The sequence below is a fragment of the Tiliqua scincoides genome, chromosome 1 (genome assembly GCF_035046505.1).
Source record: "Tiliqua scincoides isolate rTilSci1 chromosome 1, rTilSci1.hap2, whole genome shotgun sequence".
In the NCBI taxonomy this organism is placed as follows: domain Eukaryota; kingdom Metazoa; phylum Chordata; class Lepidosauria; order Squamata; family Scincidae; genus Tiliqua; species Tiliqua scincoides.
In genome coordinates, this window is record NC_089821.1 from 190348164 (window position 1) to 190370891 (window position 22728).

The 22728-nt window shown below is 44.2% G+C and overlaps 1 protein-coding gene across 1 annotated transcript in view; it reads right to left on the bottom strand.

Annotated features, from left to right (window-relative positions):
• SIM1 (SIM bHLH transcription factor 1) overlaps positions 1-22728 on the bottom strand; it is a 69499-nt gene that overhangs the window by 4158 nt on the left and 42613 nt on the right. Inside the window, exons 9-10 of the mRNA XM_066610128.1 lie at positions 8956-9121; positions 354-759 (exon numbers count right to left, since the gene is read on the bottom strand). Coding sequence (XP_066466225.1) covers positions 354-759; positions 8956-9121 — 572 coding nt within the window. The remainder of the gene's footprint in view (positions 1-353; positions 760-8955; positions 9122-22728) is intronic.

Consider the following 22728-nt stretch of genomic DNA (forward strand, 5'->3'; position numbering starts at 1 on the left):
CCATAGGCTGGGGTTTGGAGGCTACTGGTCTAAGAGAACAGAAAGAATCCTTGGGAAGAAACATTGGTGGGATGTAAGCAGGGTGAAATAAGCTGAGAACGAGTAGATTGAGAATAATTGCTAAAACCCCTTGTTCAGTTTCTAGTTGACAGGAGAGACAATTTAGGACCATACCAACAGGGTGCCTAGAAGCCTTCTCTTTCATAGACAGGTGCTTCTCAAGAAACATACATTCTCTGACCCCATTTCACTTCATAAGTAAGCATCCTAGACAGGCCTTTGCAACTTGCCAGTGTTCCTAACACAAGCTGTCTTCCAGTAGTTGTTTACATGTGTTTGTTTTAACTGCTTACCATGGATTCGGTGGATGGAAGTGATGTGAGGCATGCTGTTTTCATAGGCTTCTCTGCTCTCAGGAGAAGATTTGGTCAGGGGAAGACCAGATCGGGTTCCCCACCAGGTTTCCCTTCCAGGCTGCGGTGTGCCGAGGAAGTATCTGCCAGCCTCACACCTGCCACCTTCACAGGCCTGAGTATGGAAGTGTCTCTCGTCAGCCAACCTGGAATGGTCAAGTGCAAAACCATAGCAGAGGGCACCACGGTCCGAATATTGTCTGTAGGCACAGGAGACGTCATGATGCTGGGGGGTTGGCCTTTCAGTAGGGTCCATTAATTGTGGAGAAGCAGTATCAGTCAATGGGCTTCCACCCCACTGGCTTTCGTGGTCAGATTCAGACCTTTCTGTATGAAATCCAGAATACTGTAGTGCAAGAAGAAAACAAAGTCATGGGCACATAGTGAAGCAGTTTGATTTACTGAGAGTTTGAGCCATGATACACTCACATATTCCCAGATCACTAACCTGTGTTTCTGTTTGTGCTTTCCAGCTGGTAACTCATTGCACACACAATGCTGTACAGCTTTCTGCAATGAGACCCCAGCCAGTGTGGATGGATGTCATGTAGAACAAGGATTAAACCATGCTCTTTCAAGCAGGATCCCCAGCCTCAGATTTGCGCAGGAGGAGAGGAAAGATTTGGGAGGAATGATTCGACTCCTGACCCTAGTTTAACAAAAGTTGGAATTCACTGTAATGACAGAACCTGGCAAATCCTGCTTTGCTTTAACCAGAGTTTGAAAACAAGCCAGTAGTCAGTGGTCAGCATGACATTCTGCTGCCTGGAGCACTTTTTCTTTCTCTTTCTGTTAAAATCACAACCTCAATTATTTCCTTTTTTTCAAATTCCTGCTCCTTGCTTTTTTGTTAGGAAGGGAAGATGAAAAACACCATGTTACCATTTTTCCCTCCTTCCTCCATAGGCTGGCTGGGCTGCCACACAGCCCATGAGAACTGGCCACAATTCCCTGCCTGAAGCATCCTGCTTTGTGGTAGGGCCCACACTCTAAGCCAGGATATGAAACTAGGATTGAAGCCTCAGAAAAAAATCATCTCATTCATAAAGCTGATTGAAACAAATGGATGCCTGGCCAAGAACATGGCATTTGGTACTGTGACATTTTGCACGTCTTCAGATAGATGCGCCTTTTCTGCTAAGAAGAAAGTGGAAAGCAAACCATATTAAGATCTCTCTCTCTCTCTCTCTCTCTCTGAAATGAAATGAAATGTAAGTTATGGGCTCTTAAGGAGATGTTCATTTGGTCAAGGAATAAGTCCACATGGGTTGCCAAACTGAGCTTCAGTTGCTTTTTGGCAGATAAGAATGGGTGGAGATGGGAAGTTATTCCAACCATATTTGGAAGTTGTTTCTGCTCTGCTATTTTCTTCACATCAGTTCTCCTGCAGTTTTTAAACTTTTTAATGTGACTTGTCCAGTGAAATTATGAGAAAAGGGCTCGTGAACTAAGAGCTTCTTTGGCCTGGAGCAATACCGCAATCAGTCTCTGTCCTCCCACACTAAAAGGGCTACTGGCAGTAAAGGAACACCAGAGTATTCACGTCATCTGTTTCTGACCATTGCTTGTCATCTATGGAGCTTCTTGCTGGACTGCTGGATCCAGACAAAGATGGACAGGCACTTCCTGAAAAAAAAGCTAACTTCCATTGTGCTTACTCTGTGAACCAGAAAAATGATAAGCAATTGAAGAGTTAGCATTGGCCAAGGAAGGCAGAATTAGACACTGTTGCTGCTTTTATCCCAAGAAAAACTTCAAAGAGAAGTTTAGGAGGTAGATGAAGAAGTAGCTTTTGCTATATCTTTACCCTGACGGTCATGCATACAACTCAAAAGTCAGGTAATTGAAATCAATAAAATTAATTTGGCAAAAATGCAGTAGAAAGAAGGCCAAGTCCACCAATCACTCATTTAGCCCAATTCATTTCAATACGACTTGCACAGAAGGGAGCCATGGGCACACACACCATGAAAGGGCTTTATAAACAGCTGCTTGAATCCATACTTACTTTAAAGGCAGGGTTGGCTTTAAGCCAGCTTTAAGCCAATTGGACCAATTGCTCCCAAATGGGCCCTGTGCCTAAGGGGCCCCATGCTAGGTAATCTACTCTAGTTTTGTAGACAATTTTATCTTAAAATGTCCTTAGATTAGTGCTTCCCAAACTCCTACAAGGGAGTTGGGCGCATTGTGTGTGTGGGGGAGGGGGAAAGGCAGCAACGTGATCCCCAGGATCATGCTGCTGCCGGGGGGGGGGGGGAAAGAGGGGTTTTTCCAACTTATTAGATGGAGTGCAGGTCTCCAGGAAGGGGGGTGCGGGAGCCCCGCAGACACCTCTACAGGGCTCCCCAAGCCTCTGTAATAGTAAAAAAAAAAACCTGATTGAAAACCACTTCCTGTTTTCAAAAGAGAAGAGGAAATGGCTTTCAATCAAGTTTGTTTGCTATTACAGGGGCTTGGGGAGTCCTGAAGAGGTATCTGCAGCGCTCCCCGCCCCCAGAGGCTGGCACTCCATCTGGTAAGTTGGAAAAACCCTCCTCTCCTGATAGCAGCACAATCCTGGGGATTGCGTTGCTGCCTTCTCCCCTGCCCCTTAAGCGGCTAGAGCTACATGCTTTCCAGGCTGGTGGGTCATGACCCACTTGTTTGGGAAACACTAGCTTAGGTCCATTTGGTCTATTAACTGACATGCACTTTTTAAGTGCACATTTTGATTGCTTTCCATTCTACCATATATAGAGTCTATAATAAATTTTATTTATACAATACTTCTAAGATTCTACAGACCTTGGCTGTGAACCTGGGGCTAAGCAAGAAAATATTTCCAATTCGGCCACGCACTTCCAAAGGCTGCCCCTGTAGAAAGAGTCTCATTGCTCTTGAATAAACATAGATTCATACAATGGTTTATATGCTCAAGTTTATATCCACAAGTGATTATGGTGGATATAAACAGTTGTCTAATAGTACAAGCCAATAAGTAAGTTTCATTGTGTTGAGTTGGGCTTTACTCCCAATAAGTATGTTTAAGAATGTTTAAGACTGCAACCTAAATTTATCATAAAGCCACCTACCAAGCCTGATTTTTCAAAAAGTATATGTGATGATGTGTGTATGGTTACTAAATATATTGACTCAAGTAAGGGTTCAACTGGGGCTGTGGGGTGCTGCTGTCCCCAAATCTAGACATGAAGGCACTGAGCAAGATTCTACAGTGTCCTAGAAAAAGCCTGGAAAGCATTAAAAATATTTTTAAAAGGTTATTATTTTGTTGCATAACTGATGTGGCAACAAAATTTAGAGTGGTCTACCCAAATCTTTCATTGCTGCCAGACTGCATTAAATGTGTGTGAAAAGAGCTTGAGTTCTGTCTAAAATCTGAGCTGAAACTACTCCAGATTCTGGATTGTTATACAGGCTAGGGAAAACTTGGAACAAATATCTACCATTCTATTCTTTGAGGCCAAACACCAGGTTGTTAAATATGTGACTGATAGACTATGGGCCCAATCCTATCCAATTTTCCAGTGCTGCTGTACCAATGGGGTATGCACTGCTTCTCATGTTGGGGAGGCAGTCACAGACGCCTCCTCAAGGTATGGAAACATTTGTTCCCTTATCTCGGGGCTGCATTGCAGCTGCACTGGTGCCAGAAAGTTAGATAGGATTGGGCCCTATATCAGCAGTTTTCAAACTGTGGGTCTAGGGCCCACCAAGTGGGTCACAACCAAATTTTTGGTGTGTCGTGACAAGGCAAGGTGATGTGCATCAAGGGTTAAGCAGCCTGCTACCCCGAGGAACACTACTACCTCATTGTAGCCACAGAGGCTTGAGCAACTTGTAAAGTGAAACTTTTTTAGGTGGGTACCAATGCTAAAACTTTTGGGGACCACTGGACTCCCTTATCCAAGAGTAGCCAGAAAGTGTGGCCCTTTTGTTTAAGCTCAGGGATCCAATCCAGTCTGAGACAGTAAGACACTGTGCACTCCCCTCTCTGGGGAGACACTCCCCTCCCTGGTGCCATTACTGCATTGAAAATCATTCCTAAAATGGCTACTTGCCCCCAAAGCAGCTCTTAGTTCAGGGACCCTGAAAGCCCCTGCTTGCTATAGTCAGCATGCGAGATTTCAGCCGGAGACTGGATCCTGAAGAACAGAAGTACTTGGCCTGTTGATCTGGCAAGGGCAGAAGTTCAGATGCCTCATTAGGGCTGTCAACTGTGACTGAAGTTATTCCTGGAAATTCCACCATCACCCTATGATGTAATGCCATTTATCTAGGACAGTGGTTCCCAAACTGGTGGGTCATGACCCACCAGCCAGGGAAGTACTTGTCCCTGTCCCTTTAAGGGGCAGGACGGAGAGAGAAGCAGCAACACAATCCCCAGGATTGTGCTGTTGCTGGGAATGGGTTTTTTTACTTAACCTGCAGCCAGCGCTTGCAGTCCTGGGGGGTCTGGGAGATCTGGGGTGCCCTCTGTAGGGCTCCCTAAGCCTCTATAAGTGTAAAAAAAATAATTTAAAACTAGGCATTTCTGGTTTCATGATGAAACAGGAAGTGTGTGATTTTCTTTTTAAAAAACTTTTGCAGGCAAGGGGAGCCCTCTGTAGAGGGCTCCACAGACCTCCAAGGACTGCAGTGCTGGCTGCAAGTAAGTGAAAGAAAACCCCTCCCGTCTCTGGCAGCAGCACAATCCTGGGGATCGCGTTGCTGCCTTCTCCCCTTCCCCACACATAATTACAGTGTTCCCAATTCCATTGTAGGAGATTGGGAAACACTAATCTAGGAAGGTCCAGTTAAAGTCTCCAGAATGGCTTTTTGTGATCTCCTGGAGATTGATGCTGATTCCTGGACACTCTAGGCCAGGGGTGCCCAAAGTTTTTGGCAGGAGGGCCACATTGTCTCTCTGACACTGTGTCTGGGGCGGGGGGGGGGGGAGAATTAATTTACATTGCAAATTTGAATAAATTTACATACGTTTACATAAATAAATATGTTAAAGATGAACTTATATGAATGAATGAAGGTCTTGCAATAGCTCAAGGCCTATAAAAGGCCTTGTACAAAGCAAGGCCAGCCTTTTCTTCACTGCCACTGCTACATCACAGATGTGAAACAGCAAGCAGTGGAGGGAGCCCTCATCCCACAGCTCACCGAGAGGTCAAACAGTGGCCCTCACACTGAGAGCAGTTGCATTGGACCAGTGTGGGCTCCAACAAATCACCGGAGGGCCAGAGGCTCATTGGAGACTGGGAGCTCCCTGAGGGCCGCATTGAGAGGCCTTGAAGGCCACAAGTGGCCCCAGGGCCAGGGTTTGGGCACCCCTGCTCTAGGCCAATCCAGCAGGATTGGCACCCCTTCTTCTCCATCCATACACACACCAGACCTGACCAGTTCAAAGGTTTTATACTCTCTGGCAATCCGCCACTTGCAGGCTGCTGCTCTTTTCTCTGCTTGAACACACACAGTCCACAGTAGCCCAGCTTGCTAAGCCTAAGAATCTAATGGTCTGAGTTCCTGGTTCAAGCTCTAGGGCCCCAAACTGTCATTTCTAAGGGAAGTGCCAAAATTCACATCTGCCTGTAAGTCACAGCCCTCCATGCATGAGCTGAATCTTTAGCTTTCAGCCCCAGATGTATGGGACCTGACTGATTGGGCATGCCAACATGTCTCCAACTAAAATGGTTCAAAGCTGAGCCCCTGCTTTAAAACGGATAGAGCCCTGGCTCAAATTAAGCCCTTCTCTTTAAGTCATTTAAAAAAAATCAGGTTCTTTATAGATCACCCTGGTAAGGTGACTACAAAAACTCCCCCAGAAATGAAAGGACTGGCCAGATGATTTTATCCTAAGTGGTCTCTGGACTACAGCCAAAATGAAGTAAAGTTTTTCATGGTCTCACTACTTAAGGTTTATATAGGTAACTATCAAGACAAAATAGGAAAGTCGATCCATTTTATGGCTTTAGCAAGGGGCTTTCTAGCCGAAAGAGCTCCAAAGCTTACACTCTCCATCTCTGAACAACAAGAAGTGATTCAGGAGAACATATCAACTTACCAGTTATATAGCTTTGTAACACTTAGGTTAAGAAGAAAGGTTGAGAAAAGCTTAGCCTGCAATCCAGCATGCAGTACATTTCAATGGACCGTCAGCATATCTCAATATCCCCAAGGCTGTTGTCTTAAGCTGCTAAGCACCGCAACATTCTTTCCAGATCGCTTTCAGCAACAGCATACAAACCTCCCATATCTCTCCTTATCTTGTTGACCTCAGCACCAGGGCGGACAACAATAGCCAACTTCACACCTAGTGCCAGATGTTTAAAACCAATACGTGTGGCCTTTATCTCAGCTCCTGGCAACATGGCAAATCATGCGCAAGGGAAGACGTCTATCTTCCATGAAGTTTCCTTTGCCATCAAAAACGTCTGCTGTACTGGGAATTAACAACTCTCCTTATGATTTGTGTCTTAAACATGAGGGAGATCACAAATGCAGCCTGCATTGCACTAAGAACATATGCAGGCTTTTAAATCACTTTTATCTTGCTTTTTACTAATGTAATCCTGAAATGTAAAATATGCTCTTTTTGCATTCACTGTTATAGGCAGAACAGATGGTGAAAGGCTTCGATTAAAGTAATACGGCATGACCATAAAAGTAACCTCTGTTGCTTGGTGAGTCTACCAGTTGGGGGGGTTACTTTTCAAATAAAAAGGGACATTTTTGCAAACTTTTCAAGTTGCCAGAGTTTAATAATGGCCCACACGTATATGGAATAGATTGTTTTGTCCTTTTCATTAATGAAACATTTGTCTGAATTAAGAAAACAGGCTGCAGTGACTCTTGTCCTTTTGAGAAGAAAAGAAGGATCTCAATAAAGGGGGGGCCATGTATTCACAGATTGGGTCCAGGGCCCCTCCCCCCCTGTATGCACCCTTTCCAGAGGTAAGGGGATCAGGGCTTCCCCAGGCCTTCCAATGCCTTATAAGGCATTAAAAACCAGTTTTACAGAGAAACCAGAAGTGACTTTTTCACCATCAGGCTCAGCCTGAGCCTGACAGAGGCCGCAAATGGATGTCCGCAGAGGCTGCAAACATATGTGTGCTGGGCTCAGAGGACCCTCCAGAGGTGAGGGGAGCAGAGCTCCCCTTGGCTCCAGAGGGTGAGGGAAGATGTTCACCTTTATCTGTGGTTTCACTTAACCGCAGGGGGTTTCGGAATGGAACCTTGCAGATATGGGGGCACGTCTGTACTCATTAAAGGACAGTAATATTGTATTGACGCAAATAAGGCAGTTATTACAGTAAATAAGCTTGGAGTTTCACAGCAATAAATAAAATTCCAAGCAATTGGTAGGATTTAAACCAAATGGTACAAGAATGCCAAGCACAATAGAAAAAGATTTAAGGCTAAAACAGAGGTCTGACCAAAGAGTGATACCACTTTAGCATTATACACTATGTAGCAATTATATCAGATCAAAAGCAGAATTATTTAAACAAAGAGCATTCCTCTGTGGTCTTTGCTGTGGTAACCCCAAGTTTACAAAACTCTAAAGAGCATAAATTAGGATTGCACCAAATATTCACCTGCCTATATTTTCAGGGTACTCCCAGAGGGCCTTTATTTCTTGAAACTTCCCATACTGACCTTGCTCATACTGTTTGTACTGCAATGGGTACAAACTTAATACCTTTCCCCCTTAATTTGGTCTTCTTCCTAGGTACAGTGATGCCATCAAATTCAGATTTCCATTGGAAAGCCAAGAAATGAACCTGGAACCTTATGCATGAACCGTATGTTTGCTTAACCAATGAACAATGGTATATCCTAGGAAGGTCCAACCATATATTTATTGTTATATAAGTATTTGCAGATAAGACATTTAAAATTAAAATAGGACTTTGAAGAGGGGTTATTTTAAGCTTTACTGAACAGTTTTCAATGAATGCTTTCATTTGTTGTATGAATGATAGATGGGCATCTGTATATGCCCATATTTAGCACACAAACTGAGAGTTTCTTAATGATGTATACATAGATGCAAATTTTAACTTTCTCTCTCTCCCTTTACTTGAACCTTGACAAGCGTTGAGGATGAATAATGATTCATGATTGAAGGTTTTCATTTTGTTTTAAGTAAGAAGTTTCAAACAACAGTTGCTGGCACATAATCTTATAAGCAAAATTCTGAGCCTAAAAAAGCAGTTCCTTCAAAGTGTCTTGAATTCAATTAAATGTATCACCTAGTATGGTTAGAATTCTAATTTAAGGGTAGCTTTAGTAGTTACACAAAGGAAGCAACCGAGAACATGCTTCTTCTGTGCAGGTTTCGGGTCTAATGAGGAGCTTCTGCATCATCCACTGAGGGCGCAATCCTGAGATGCCCTTGGGCCAGCGCAAGACTGGAAGCAAATCCCATTGACTACAGTGGGACTTACTTCTGAGTAGACATGTCTAGGTGTGCACTGTTGGTTATCTCCAACATTCTTCAAATAAATGAAATGCAAATATTATGAGGGGGAAAAAGTCATATTGCACATACCTGTGGATATGGCGATGTCCTAGACTTTGCCTTGGAGCTCGAGAGACGCGATTTGCTCCCTTTTCTATTATCAGTTATGGTTGGAGTAGAGTTCGCATAGGGAAAGGCAGGCTTTGTTGCTGAAACTTGATCCAGCGAGAGCTGTAGGCCCTTGTATTCTGTGTCCCTGGATAGAAAGCACAAACAGGAGACCTAAACTATACATTTTATAATCCCATCCAGGACAACTCACATGTAGGGCTTTCATTTTATGCAGAGTCGGTAACAAATATGTATTTCTTTCTAAGCTGAAGAAGGAAAGAAAAAAAACTGAAGGAAAGGAATGAAGAGAAGCAGGAACCGCAACAGGTTCATTGGGAAGAGTTTATTGAGGCCCAACACATTTCAAGGAGGAATGTGGCTCAGATGTCACCAAAAACAGAGTCCTCTAACTTGAAGCATGATTGGCCTTAATAAACTGTTTCTAATCTACCTTTCAACTTTCCTCTTCTTGTGATTTCCTTCCAATTGCTAAAACCCAGAGAAATCCAATAATTTGTTAATGACGACATGTATGTAGATTTTGGGTTACGTACCCACAGGAGATCATTGTATTTAGGCAGCATGATCAAGGGCAACATTTAGACCCTATACATTCAGAATTCATTATTCAAGCTAACAAGTCTGTTAGCACAGAGTCTGTTACAGTCAATTGGAAGTGCTATTCAAACATCGATTTTTTCAGATTGACAAAACCACCTAGTAATTTTTTTTAGATTTTTTAAAAAGTAAATATATACTGTGTTTATTAGGCAACAATACTGGTAGGAGGTCTGGTCTAGAGGGTAGAGCCTCCATTTGCCTGAAGATAACATCCGAAGGTCACCAGTTCGAGGCCACCGGCACCGTGAACAGAGAGACCTTGAAGCAGCTGACAAGCCGAGCCAAGTTATGCTGAGTTATTCCACCTGCTCTTTGGCCGCTGTCAGCCTGTGTGGGAGGAAAATGGAGGCCAGAATGTGATACCAGATCATAAAAGATCCATCTGAAATGTTGTGGTTCTTGAAAGACAGAACCTTCTTCAACTGTAAAAATCCCTATTGGGATTTAGTATTGCCTGCCTATGTAAACCGCCTTGAATTAAAGTCTGAGGAGAGATCTGAGTACCAAGAAAGGCAGTATATAAATACCTGTATTATTATTATTACTGCACCTACTTTGGGGTTTGAGTTTCAAGCCCTCGGTATCAGTGAGAAATCCATTCCCAGATACCAATTTCCATGGATAATCGAATCCGTGGGACCCAAAAAACCAGAAGTGCTGTCAGAAGGCTCCGGCAGTCTTTCTGAGGTGCAGGGAGGCTGCGTGCAATCTCCCCGTGCCTCAAAAGTCTTGCTGGAGCATTCTGAAAGCCCAAACCAGAAGAGTCTGACATAAGGCTCTGGCAGGCATTCTGAGACATAGGAAGGCCACATGTGACTATCCCATACCTCAGAAGGCCTGTCAGAGCCTTCTGAAAGGCAGTTCCAGTTTGGCAAAAAACCTGAAGTGTCTTCTGAATGCATCCAGGAGGATTTCTGAGGCCTGGGAAGGCTGTGCGTGGCCTCCCCACACCTCAGAACCCCTCCTGAATGTGACTGGACAGCACTTCCAGTCATGTCCTGGAGGTCATGTGAGCACCTCCAAAGCAGGTTCGCACCAATGCTGGGTCAAATCCAGGGTGCTGAACCCACAGATAGGGAGGGCCGCTGTACTGGTAACTTAAGAGCCCTTAATGATGCACACTGTTGTTTCAATAACGTAATGGAAAAGGTAACTACAGTCTAGCACAGTGGTGCTCTCTGGGAGTTTGGGAACCAAGTCTTTGCAGGGGAGGGGCAAAAGCAGTGACATGATTGCCAGGATTGCGCGACTTCCGGGAACTAAGGGATTCTTTTGTACGTACCAGTGGCAGCGCCAGCCTCCCGGGCCAGAAGTGAACTGAAAGTGGGTCATGATTGCTACTTTTAGATATTCTGAGGCTTGGGAAGTCCTGCAGAGGTGTCCATGAGCTCCCTACACCCCCCCCCCCTCCAAAAAAAAAGACTGGTGCTATCACTGGTAAGTACAAGAAAAACTGCTTTTCAGTGGCACAATCCTGGCAATTGTGTTGCTGCCTTCGCCATCGCTATCACCCTGCTCCTTAAGGGGGCAGAGTGAGAGCTTTGATGGCTGCAGCATCGCGCCGCCCAAGTTGGGGAATGTGAGGTCTAGCAGTTGTCCAGTGGTCTAAAGAACAACTACAGGCTGTAAATATCCATCATTTAGGTGTCCAGATTGACCTTGCTAAAGTATAATTTAACTATAAAGGGTCAAATTGGTTTAAGCAGGTTTCCACCTCATGGCATGACAGCAACTCAAACCACAGCCAGATTAAAACAATGGTCCACCTAGTAACATCCTGTCCTTAGTGGGGGATCAGTTGCAGAGTGTGCATATCCAGTCTCATGTAAATAAAGACATCCGTGAAAAAAAGTAATTTATATACAACTCTGCAATTCCAGAGTCCCAAATGTGATGATTCAACCCAATAAGCAAGATCCTTCCCTTCCCCAAAGCTTGCATGCAGTCACCCAGTTCATATGATGTACCATTCAAGGCGGCCTAAGTCTGATCTGTGCTTAAGTATCCTGCATGCCCATTCCAACATTACTTTATTGATCTGGAGCACAACTGGAGTTTTCACATCAAAGTAATCTCCACATGTGGAGTATCTGTGCTAGTTTGTTAGGAATGTATGCCCCATGCATACAAATGAAAAATGCTTGCTCAGACAGATCTTTTTTTCTCAAAAGATGTTTATGTCCTCATGTAGCCAGTGGCGTCACTAGGATTTGTGTCACCTAGTGCAGGATGTCAGCGCATCACCCCCATGCAATGGGCAGGGCAACACCCCAGGTGGTGGGCATGGTGATGTACCATCAATTCGCCCCCACTGGTTTTTTGGCTGTACCTTTTTATAGAACAAAGATAGAACACATTCTGCATAACATTACACATTGATTGATATATAACATGATAGTATTATTCCTCCAAATTGTGATTTTAGTTATTTTGGTCACTAGCGGCGTCACACACACACACACACACACCCAGGGTGTCAACTTACTAACACCTTATTGTAGCAGTTCTCAAACTCTTAGCACTGGAACCCACTTTTTAGAATGACAGTCTGTCCAAGACCCACCAGAAGTGATGCGATGGTGGAAGTGACATCATCAGGCAAATTAAAATACATAAGTATAAATAATTAAAGTAAAACAAATAATTAAATATGCAGAAGCCAGCCCTGGTCCACCAAGGGAATTTCTTCTGTAGCCTGCCTGCAATAACACCCCCCTCCAAAATCAGTAAGGTTTTCAGCCCTACCCAGTGCCCAGTTCAACAGAAGAACTTCTGTTTAAACCAGATCACTGTCAGGATCCACCTGGCTTTGCAAGTCTAAAAAAGTTCACCTTATCAGCTAAAGCCTCTGTTTTGATCCTTTGGGGGGGGGGGAGGCTGCCTTCTGGAGCATTTGTTGAGCTCCAGTCAGTGGCGTCGCTAGGTGTGGGGGGTGTGGGGGGTGCGGGCCGCACTGGGTGACACGCAAGGGGGTTGACGCGCACTGGGGGGATGACGCGCTAACATTGCAGTTTTAGGAGCAACCCCATCATGCCATACATTTTTGGATGTGGAATGTCCAGCAGAATGCAATGCAAAAAACCAGAGTGAAAAAAACTGACGCACTAAGGCAGGTTTGCCTACTCATAAGTAAACGCGCAATACGGCTCACTTTCACTTTCCATAGGACGCCATGCATTTTTGTTCTCTGGTCTTTTGACCATTACTTTTGAAGGAAAGGAGATATTTCACTCTGGTTTTTTGCATTGCATTCCGCTAGAAATTCTGCATCCAACGGTATATAACATGGCGGTATTACTCCTAACAACCACGATTTTAGTATGTCACCCCCCCCAGTGTGTGTCACCTGTGTTGGAGTTGGTGCAACTCCATCTGCTGTCCAGAGGGGGCAGGATAATGTCCAGAAGGGGTCAAGCTATGGCCCAGTGACTCTACTCTTTCTTTACCTGTTGTCTCTGTGATCCTTGTGGGGTGTGGCCCTAACCCTTTATCCTTCCTTCTCCTCTGAGCACTTCCTCTCTCTTGTCCTCTGACTACTGACCTGTTAAGATGGCACACAGCAGGGCTCTGATGCCCATGCCATCTTGAGCACATGGCATGCAGGGCAAGGCAGCTCTAGGGCCTTGCTATCTAAGTAATAGCTGAACCTCTAATCCTAATCAGATGCTGTAAATATACACTCAATGGACCTGTAAGTAAACAACTTCTTTTTTGCAACTTTAACAAGCCATTGCCTCTTTGCCTTTTTTCATAGAATAGCAGTCAGCTGAGTGCGGGAGGTTCCCTGGGGTGATACCCAAAAGGGGGGTTCGCTGCTGAAGCTACTCTGCCTCCCTCCAAAGAAGAAACTACTTTTTAATTTCCTCCAACAACCCGCTGCAGCCTGCACCACCCACACTCCCCTAGCGACACCACTGCATATAACCTCATAAAAAACTGCAGCAGACCATCGAACAGTCCCGTTTGCCTTGAACCATGCAGTGCATTTTTCAGTATAAGGAGGAACCCTCCACACTCAGAGCTCCATGTGTCCATCAAGAGCTTTAGTTCCTGCCCTTAGTTGATACAAGCAGTTGTTCAAAATAAGGAGTACAATGCAAGATACAACTTGTTGTACAGTCTCTATTGGGTAGTAGAAAGAGAGAACACACAACCCGCAAGAATACATTGTGAGTCCTGAAGCTTTTAATAAGAACAGAACCACTGACAAAATAATAATCTAGACATGAACCCTGAAAAACAGTCCTGGTGTGGGATTAGCATATTTGAGAGACCACCACCTTCCATGCAATCTGGACCAAAGATATATTTGGTCATCTGAGAGAGAGCCGTTTTGGATGTGCCGCCATTGAGAGAGAGGTTAGGGGGATGGTGGCCAAAAATGGGGCTTTCTTCGTAGTGTCACTTATTCTATGGAATTCTCTCTCCTTTGAGTTGAGAACTGCTCCTTCATTAGAATCCTAATGATGAGACCTAAAGACTTTCTTATTCCAAAAAGGCTTCTGAATCCAGCAGGGTTTTTAAGGGTATATTCACTGGATGCAGACTGGTGCTTGCTGATTTTTATCGACAATGTATTTTTTAATACACTAAGTTTTGCAGAGAGCCTCCCTACAGCATGCATGCAGCCCCTCCCCTTTGGAGCCATTCCGGGTAAGGGGAGCAGATGGGGAGCTTGCAAAATGAAGGGGCCGCTTGCACACTAAGGTGAAGCTCCCTGCAAAACTTAGTGCTGTACACCCCCTCTAGCTACACCACTGATGTTGATATATGCTCTAAATTTTATAGTGTATGTGGTGTGGGTCTGTATATTTTAAAATCTATAGTTAAGATAAATGAAGTCTTAATGAAGGATTTATCCACTACAAAACTTTAATCAAGCACATAGAAAACCTTTGTCCACTATAAATTATAGAGACTACAGTCAGAAGAACAACGAAGAACAGTAGCTCATTATTGAGGACTGTGCAAAGTCAAACTTCCTGTATAAAAGCAGCAGCAGGTCTATTCAATACCATGTATAAAAATGTTTATAACTGGAAATGCATGAAATACTATAAATTAATGTGTCTGTTCAAAAAGTTTGTTCATCTAGGCGAGTTGCACGATTTGAATATACAAAAATTCCTAGTCATTTGTCAAGTTTCTCCCTTATGGCCTTTGGTGTTTATTTCACTGTAATAGGGGACAAGGCACAGTGAATGTTTTGAAAAATGACCTGATTTGCACCCTTAACCTATACTACTGCCTGGTTTCTGTGAAACTGCAAATGAGATGGTAAAGCTTTAAACTGGTAGAATGAACTTTATTACTTCAGGCAGGAGACATTTTTTTAAAGTTTCCCAAAGTGAAAAACACCCTTTAAAGAGAAAATTAGCAAAACAGGAAGGGCCTAGAATCTTTCTCCATAGGTGAAAAGCCCCTTCTGGACTTCACACTGGCAGAAGCGGTCAACAGAATGGCAGAGAGACTGCAGCACTTGCAATACTCATGGTCTGCTAGTGCAATGCACTAATTGTGCATAAATAAATTGACCATAAATAAACTGAAGTTGCCACTGATCCATGAAACTTTGTCAAAGCTATCCATGATTCCCACTATTGTAAGATCCAATCACTTAATACAGTAAAATTAAAGCAGCTCATGTTGTATGATTCTCTTGAATCAGCTGGTTGCCTTAATCCAAAGGCAAAAGTAAATCAGGAGGTAATAATGCTCAGTTTGTCAAATTGCCGGGCAATCCTTAATTACAGTGAAGTGCAAGTCCCTGACCCTCCTAGAAAGTCACTGAACTCCATCCTATGCATATTTGCTTCCAAGAAAGCCTACCAAGTTCAGTGGGGTTTACTTCGGAGGAAGTCTGTATAAAGCTCTTTGGTTTTGTCTGTTTATACATATTGGCATTCATAAATGTCCTGGCTATATGTCATGCAGTGGAATCCTACAAACATCACTTGAAAGTAAGCCCTACCATTCTCATTCAGACTGATTCTTAGGAATGTATGCATAGGATTGCACGCTTTTAGAAATACCTGTTTACTTGGGAAGAGGGTTTACATTGCAGCAGTTGTCATAAATTCATATAATTAAAATCAAATGTGGAATATAAAAGCCTGCCCTTCTCTGGAAAGTGGTATCTAGTATTTTCCCACCATTTTAAGTGGCACATTTTCCCACTTCCTCCTTTCACAGTCCAGTTGCTGAGACATTCTGGAAAACTGAACAACACAGCCCTTGGGTCCATCTTTTCCATCACCACCAGAAGCTCAGTCTCCCCTTCCCTCCTTCATGCTGAAATCATGTAATTACAGATATGGAACTGGATGTTCCAGGAAAAACAAATTTCCTGAGATTAAGATGTAGGAGAGGCAGATCTCAGGAGAGGCAGGCTTGAAAAGGTAAGTTATTGCACTAATCACAAAGGCACACCACAGTTTTGTTCCTTCTTTTTTTGTGTTTACTGTTCTTCCAGGGATATAGGCATACTGAAGCCTAGACTTACACTAAAGCAGGGGTGTCCAGACTTTTTGGCAGGAGGGCTACATCATCTCTCTGACACATTTGTGAAAGAGTTAATTTACATTTCAAATTTGAATAAATTTACATAAATGAATACATTAGAGATGGAACTTATATGAATGAATGAAGGTCTTGCAATAGCTCATGGCCTATAAAAGGCCTTGCACAAAGCAAGGCTGACCTTTCCTTTCTGCCACTGCTGCATCACAGATGTGAAACAGTAAGCAGTGGAGGAAGCCCTCGTCCCACAGCTCACACGAGAGGTCGAACAGTTGGCCATCATGCTAAGAACAGTTGCATCGGGCCAGCGCAGGCTCCAGCAAGTCTCCAGAGGTCATGGAGACTGGGGGCTCTCAGTGGGCCAGATTGGGAGTCCTCAAGGGCCGCAAGTGGCCCCGGGGTTTGGCACCCTTGCACTAAAGCAACAATCGGAATACAGCAAAATCCAACTTACTGGTAGTGCCAGTGGAACATGTGTTCTGCTGGCACTGGTTGCCACAAAAGGGTCGTAAAGCAACTGCAGCAGCACAGGCAGCTGGCACACCAGCAGGAAGACTAGAGCCTTTCCATGAGTGCTGGCAGAGCAGCAGAGGCCTGCCAAAGCAGGTAAGCTTGGTGCATGGAGGAAGAACAAGATGGGAAGGGTTGAATGGGGAGGAGATGGGGCAGGGATTGGCAGATCAGGCCCAGGACAAGATCGGCAGTGACACATGCCAAATCCCAGCCACTTCCTGGGTCTGATCAGCTTGCACAGATCAATGCAGACTTGCACAAGAGATATGGGCAGTGCAGGTCCATTGCAGTTGTTGAGACTGACAAGGGGCAAAGCGGCAAAGGAGACCTCCAGCAGCCAAAATTCCCCTGCAGGATATAGTGTAGCCTGTGCTGGCACCACAGCGTCACCCCGTGGGGATTTAGGTTGAATTGGGCTGCCTGACAAGGGCTGTGTAACCAAATAGCTCAGGTAACCAGGAGACCTCTGGCAGGAAGTGATAGCAATGAAAGCCAATTGTGACAAATATACATTGTAAAGGCCAATTATAAAATTACATAAACATGGAGAAAGACAGAAACCATATGAAACCCAACACACAAATAGACATTGTTCTTTCAAGGGAAAAGAATCTGAGAGGGGGTACTGCAAGCTGCAGTCATGTCCCTCTTTACTTCTTCAGGAAGCCAAATGATGGTCCATAAACCACGTTTCTATCTGATTTGTAACAATGCCTTGATTATTTGCCTTTACCTTTTGAAAGGCCTTCTGGGAACCATTAGTGGTTCAGTGTTAGCAACTCCAGTACACATCCTAAAACCTCACCCTCATTCACTAAGTTTCAGAACTCCTACAAAAATTGCATCCAGCCTCGACTTCACAATCAACCAACATCACAACCACAACCAAGAAGTGTGGTGGGGAAAATATTTGTAGCTTTTTAGAGATATATATTGACAGCAATTATGTTGACAGTCTATTTAGTACGGCGATTTCAAAAGAAAAGGAAGGCTGTTAAAAGCATTGTGTCACCTTATTATCTATGTAGGAGTGTTTTTGTCTGTCTGTCATTATAACATGAATATTACTTCACTTCACTTATTAACTCACTGAAGAAGAACCACGTTCAAATAAATGGGTCAGCTGTCATTATGTCTAGTCTGGCTCTTAGTTTATATGGGGCAGGCAGCAATTTTATCTAGCCATCATGTGGCTTGTCTGCAATCACCCAATAGATGAAAAATGCAGGTGACAGTTACAGTTGGCAACCTTCAGTCTCGAAAGACTATGGCATTGCGCTCTGAAAGGTGGTTCTGGAACAGCATCTAGTGTGGCTGAAAAGGCCGATTCGGGAGTGACAATCCCTTCCACACTGGGAGCAAGTGCAGTCTGTCCCTGGTCTGTCTCCCTGGCTGTGGGCCTTCCTTCTTTGCCTCTTAGCCTCAGACTGTTGGCAAAGTGTCTCTTCAAACTGGGAAAGGCCATGTTGCACAGCCTGCCTCCAAGCGGGCCGCTCAGAGGCCAGGGTTTCCCACTTGTTGAGGTCCACTCCTAAGGCTTTCAGATCCCTCTTGCAGATGTCCTTGTATCGCAGCTGTGGTCTACCTGTAGGGCGCTTTCCTTGCACGAGTTCTCCATAGAGGAGATCCTTTGGGATCCGGCCATCATCCATTCTCACGACATGACCGAGCCAACGCAGGCGTCTCTGTTTCAGTAGTGCATACATGCTAGGGATTCCAGCACGTTCCAGGACTGTGTTGTTTGGAACTTTGTCCTGCCAGGTGATGCTGAGAATACGTCGGAGGCAGCGCATGTGGAAAGCATTCAGTTTCCTCTCCTGTTGTGAGTGAAGAGTTCATGACTTGCTGCAGTACAGAAGTGTACTCAGGACGCAAGCTCTGTAGACCTGGATCTTGATATGTTCCGTCAGCTTCTTGTTGGACCAGACTCTCTTCCAGAGTCTGGAAAACGTGGTAGCTGCTTTACCGATGCGTTTGTTTAGCTCGGTATCGAGAGAAAGAGTGTCGGAGATCGTTGAGCCAAGGTACACAAAGTCATGGACAACCTCCAGTTCATGCGCAGAGATTGTAATGCAGGGAGGTAAGTCCACATCCTGAACCATGACCTGTGTTTTCTTCAGGCTGATTGTCAGTCCAAAATCTTGGCAGGCCTTGCTAAAACGATCCATGAGCTGCTGGAGATCTTTGGCAGAGTGGGTAGTGATAGCTGCATCGTCGGCAAAGAGGAAGTCATGCAGACATTTCAGCTGGACTTTGGACTTTGCTCTCAGTCTGGAGAGGTTGAAGAGCTTTCCATCTGATCAGGTGACAGGTTTCTAAATATCATAACTGTTTCATCAAACATGTCACAAATTAAGTTTCTCCTTTTTCTTTCTTAGAGACCGATCCTGAGGTCCACACTGCGGATCTCATTTGCAAATGTGCTGTAAGGTCCCCCCTTACAGCACGTTTGCGGGGCTCCCACCGGAGCTAGCCCAGCGCTGGCTGGAGCTGGGCTGGCGCACGGCAGGAGCCCAGCTTCCGCGGCTTGGTGGTCCCCTGGACCACCGGGCTGCGGAACAGGAGGTGGGGGTGTGGCTGGGGGTGTGAGGAAGGTGTTGCAGGAAGGGGGGAGGCCGGCAGGAGGCATGTCAGGGGGGAGAGGCAGATCCGCGGAGCCAAGCTCTGCAGGATCCAAGGCGCTCAGGCAGGGCTCCTCGCCCCACACGAGTGCCTTTACTTTAGTGCCGACCTTTTGGTCACCACTAAAGTGAGTAGCCCCATTGTGGGGCTGCTTACCTTACTTGGGGGGAGGGGACGAACATCCCCTTCTCCCGAGGAGCTTCCCACGGCAGCGCGGGAGGCGCAGGATCTGGCGGCAGCCCTCTGTGGAGCCGCTGGGTCCAGGAGCTCCAGGCAGCTCAGGATTGGGCTGTAAGTCATCTTCTCAGGCCTGAATTGTCTCTTTTTGAATGGGACAGCATACAGTACAATTGCTCACACTGGTCAGTGCTCCTGCCACTCCTCCTATATACCTGTCCCGCTATTCAGGTCTCCAAAACCTTTCTAATGCCAGCCATCAGGCATTTTGGGTTTTTTTAAGACTTTAAAACATAGGATTTGTTTGTTAAAGTGTATTACTTAGAAATAAATATGATGGAATATGACAGAATCAAAGACATTTCCTTCTCTTCCCCTACTGGAATTTATTTTCCAGCTTTATACAACTAGAGGATGGAGAATACAGTTTGTTTCAGAAATTTAAAAAGTAGTACAGAAAGTACAGAAAGCATTGTTAAATGTTCTTATTCAATATTTCCATTATAATTTAAAAGTGGTCTAGGTAGGTGATATAGGTGGTAAAGTGTCAGCAGATGCAGCCACAGTGCACACACACACACTCCATTAAATAATAAATAAAACCACAATAAAATGGATTTTTTGTCAGATTTCAGGAGGTCTTTTGTTTTTGTTTTCCAAAAATGAGAAGCACAGAAAGTGGTTTTACGAGTTATTTCATTATCACCATTTTCTCTCACCTCTATGCATATCTCTACGTATATTTTCAGAGAAGCTGGAGCCAAACATTAAACAGTTGAACTAAAACAAGAGAAGTACAAGAGAATTGCATATCACAAGGCCTGCCTCTGTGAATTTTTCTGTAATTTTTACATGGATATCAACCTTTCAACTTTAGGCCTCCTGGACTTCTAACTGTGAAGAAGAGGGAATTTCAGCAGGTGACAAGGTGCACCTGCTGAAATTCCCTCCTCTACACAATTATTAAAGGTCTAGGAGTCTTAAAGTTGAAAGGCTGGCCACCCCTGCTGTACTAATTAAGAACAACTGGAAGTCTTATTTTGCATACCCACTTGATAAAAAGGTAAGCTGAATTAGTACAAAACAGGGTTAGTGTCATTGGCCCACATGCACACCATTATCACACCAATACCAAAAACTCCTTTTGCAGCTCAAACCGTGGGATGAGCAAATCCAAATCTAAAAACAGTATGTTAATCATTCATTTGCACATGTTCCCAATGCAGCAACCTGCTTCCAAGCATGCAGTGCCTTCACTACAGAGGGTTAAGTTAGTTTACGTTCAGTACCCAAGGTCTTAAAAGAGATAGATTAGCAGCTGTACTAGCACAATATCCAGCTAGCACAAAAACTGGATATTGCCATTGACATTACATCAGCTTCACAGGAAAATATGCCACTTCGTAGATCGACATTATGAGAGGCACGAGACTGCTTGTGAAACTGCAGCTGTACTGTGCATTTGTGCAGTCTAGAAAGAAGGTGCTGCTGCCGCCCCAGCTGAAAGTGCCCCCAACAAGTACATTTGTGACACCTCAGGAGTAAGTAGCACCAGCAGGGTGGCCTGCGCAGCCTGTCCAGCACTGCATCTGGAACTGCGGCTGCTGCCACAAACAGGTAATGCAGTGGTGTGGGGAGGGGGGGGGAGTTTCTGGGCGAGAGGAGGGTGAATGAGGGACAGATCAGGCCCAGGAGGGGGATGGGATTGGCAGAGTCCTTTTCTGCCATATCCTAATCCCCTCCTGGGCTCCTGGCCTTACACTGGGCTTTGCAGATTTGTACCAGCTGTATAGCTGATGCTGATCTGAGAAGCCTCATAGGCATTACTATGAGGCATTACTCAGGTAAGGGGAAATATATCCCCTTATTCCAAGGAAACATCTGGCCACATATTAACCTGCACTGGATACAGTGCAGACCATGCAGCCTGGCTGTGTAGGCACAGGCACATTTGGGCTGTGAGACATAAAGTTATGCATGGGATGGATAGTGTGAATAGAGGGAAGTTCTTTTCCCTCTTACATAACACCAGAATCAGGGGACATCCACTGAAACTGAGTGACTAGATAGATAGATGATAGATGATAGATGATAGATAGATGATAGATGATAGATAGATGATAGATGATAGATGATAGATAGATGATAGATGATAGATAGATGATAGATAGATAGATGATAGATAGATAGATGATAGATAGATAGATGATAGATAGATAGATAGATAGATAGATAGATAGATAGATAGATAGATAGATAGATAGATAGATAGATAGATAGATAGATAGATAGATAGATAGATAGATAGATTTTATGGTACAAAGTTTCCACACAATGGAACAAAACAATGCATTTTGCTCCAAATGCCTCGAACTGCATAGACAATAATAATAATAGACAATAATATGTTTTTGGCAATAACTCACCAAGGCATTTAAATGTTAGACTTCACTTAATAATGAGAAAGTTGGCTAGGAGAAGAGCTGCCTGAAAAGTACCAAGAGAACTCTCAACATCCCCCTGGATAGGCACCAAAGATATAAAGAGGGGAACTTGATTCCGTGTCTCCTTTGAAATAAGGCAACTTTAACTATGCTGAATCCCCAGGCACACTCCTGCAGTGTCAACATTGGGCATGTTAGTGAGCTGATTTATTTTTTGATCGCATTGTTTCCCATCACTTTAAAATTCATAGATGGTTTTTAGCAAGATGTAGAATGTGCTGAAAGCCTTTTAGAGGAGAGGTAAAATAGTAATCCTTTTCTCTTTTTTTCCTTTAAAAAATGCATTTCAGGAAGCCAGCCTTTGCACTACATTTCCACTTTAATATCTGGGGAATTATGCATAAACAGTATCTCTTATTTGTATTAATGGCACAGAAATGTAAATCCTCACATGCCAGGATGAAAGCATCCCCCATTATATGGAAAGTTAATAGGGACCCCCAACTGTTTCCCAGACTAGACATTTTCACCTCAATCTTCAATGCAATCTTTTTTACATGTCGAAAAAATAATAATAATAAAACCATTAATACTAGTGATGCTGGCTGGAGCATCCAGAGATCCGAGTTCAATTTCTCATTCTACCACAATAAGAATCTTGGGTGATCTTGGGCGAGCCATTTTCAGAAGCACTTGACATGGAGCTGACCTGGCTCCCATCACAGCTGATAGTTAAGTCTACTGGTAGAAATGTTGCCATTGTCCTTGATGCAAACCGACTTGAAACAATGCTACCATGCAGGTTTAGTATAGGAATATTTTAACTGTGGGAAATCAAATTAATAGTATTGAAAAA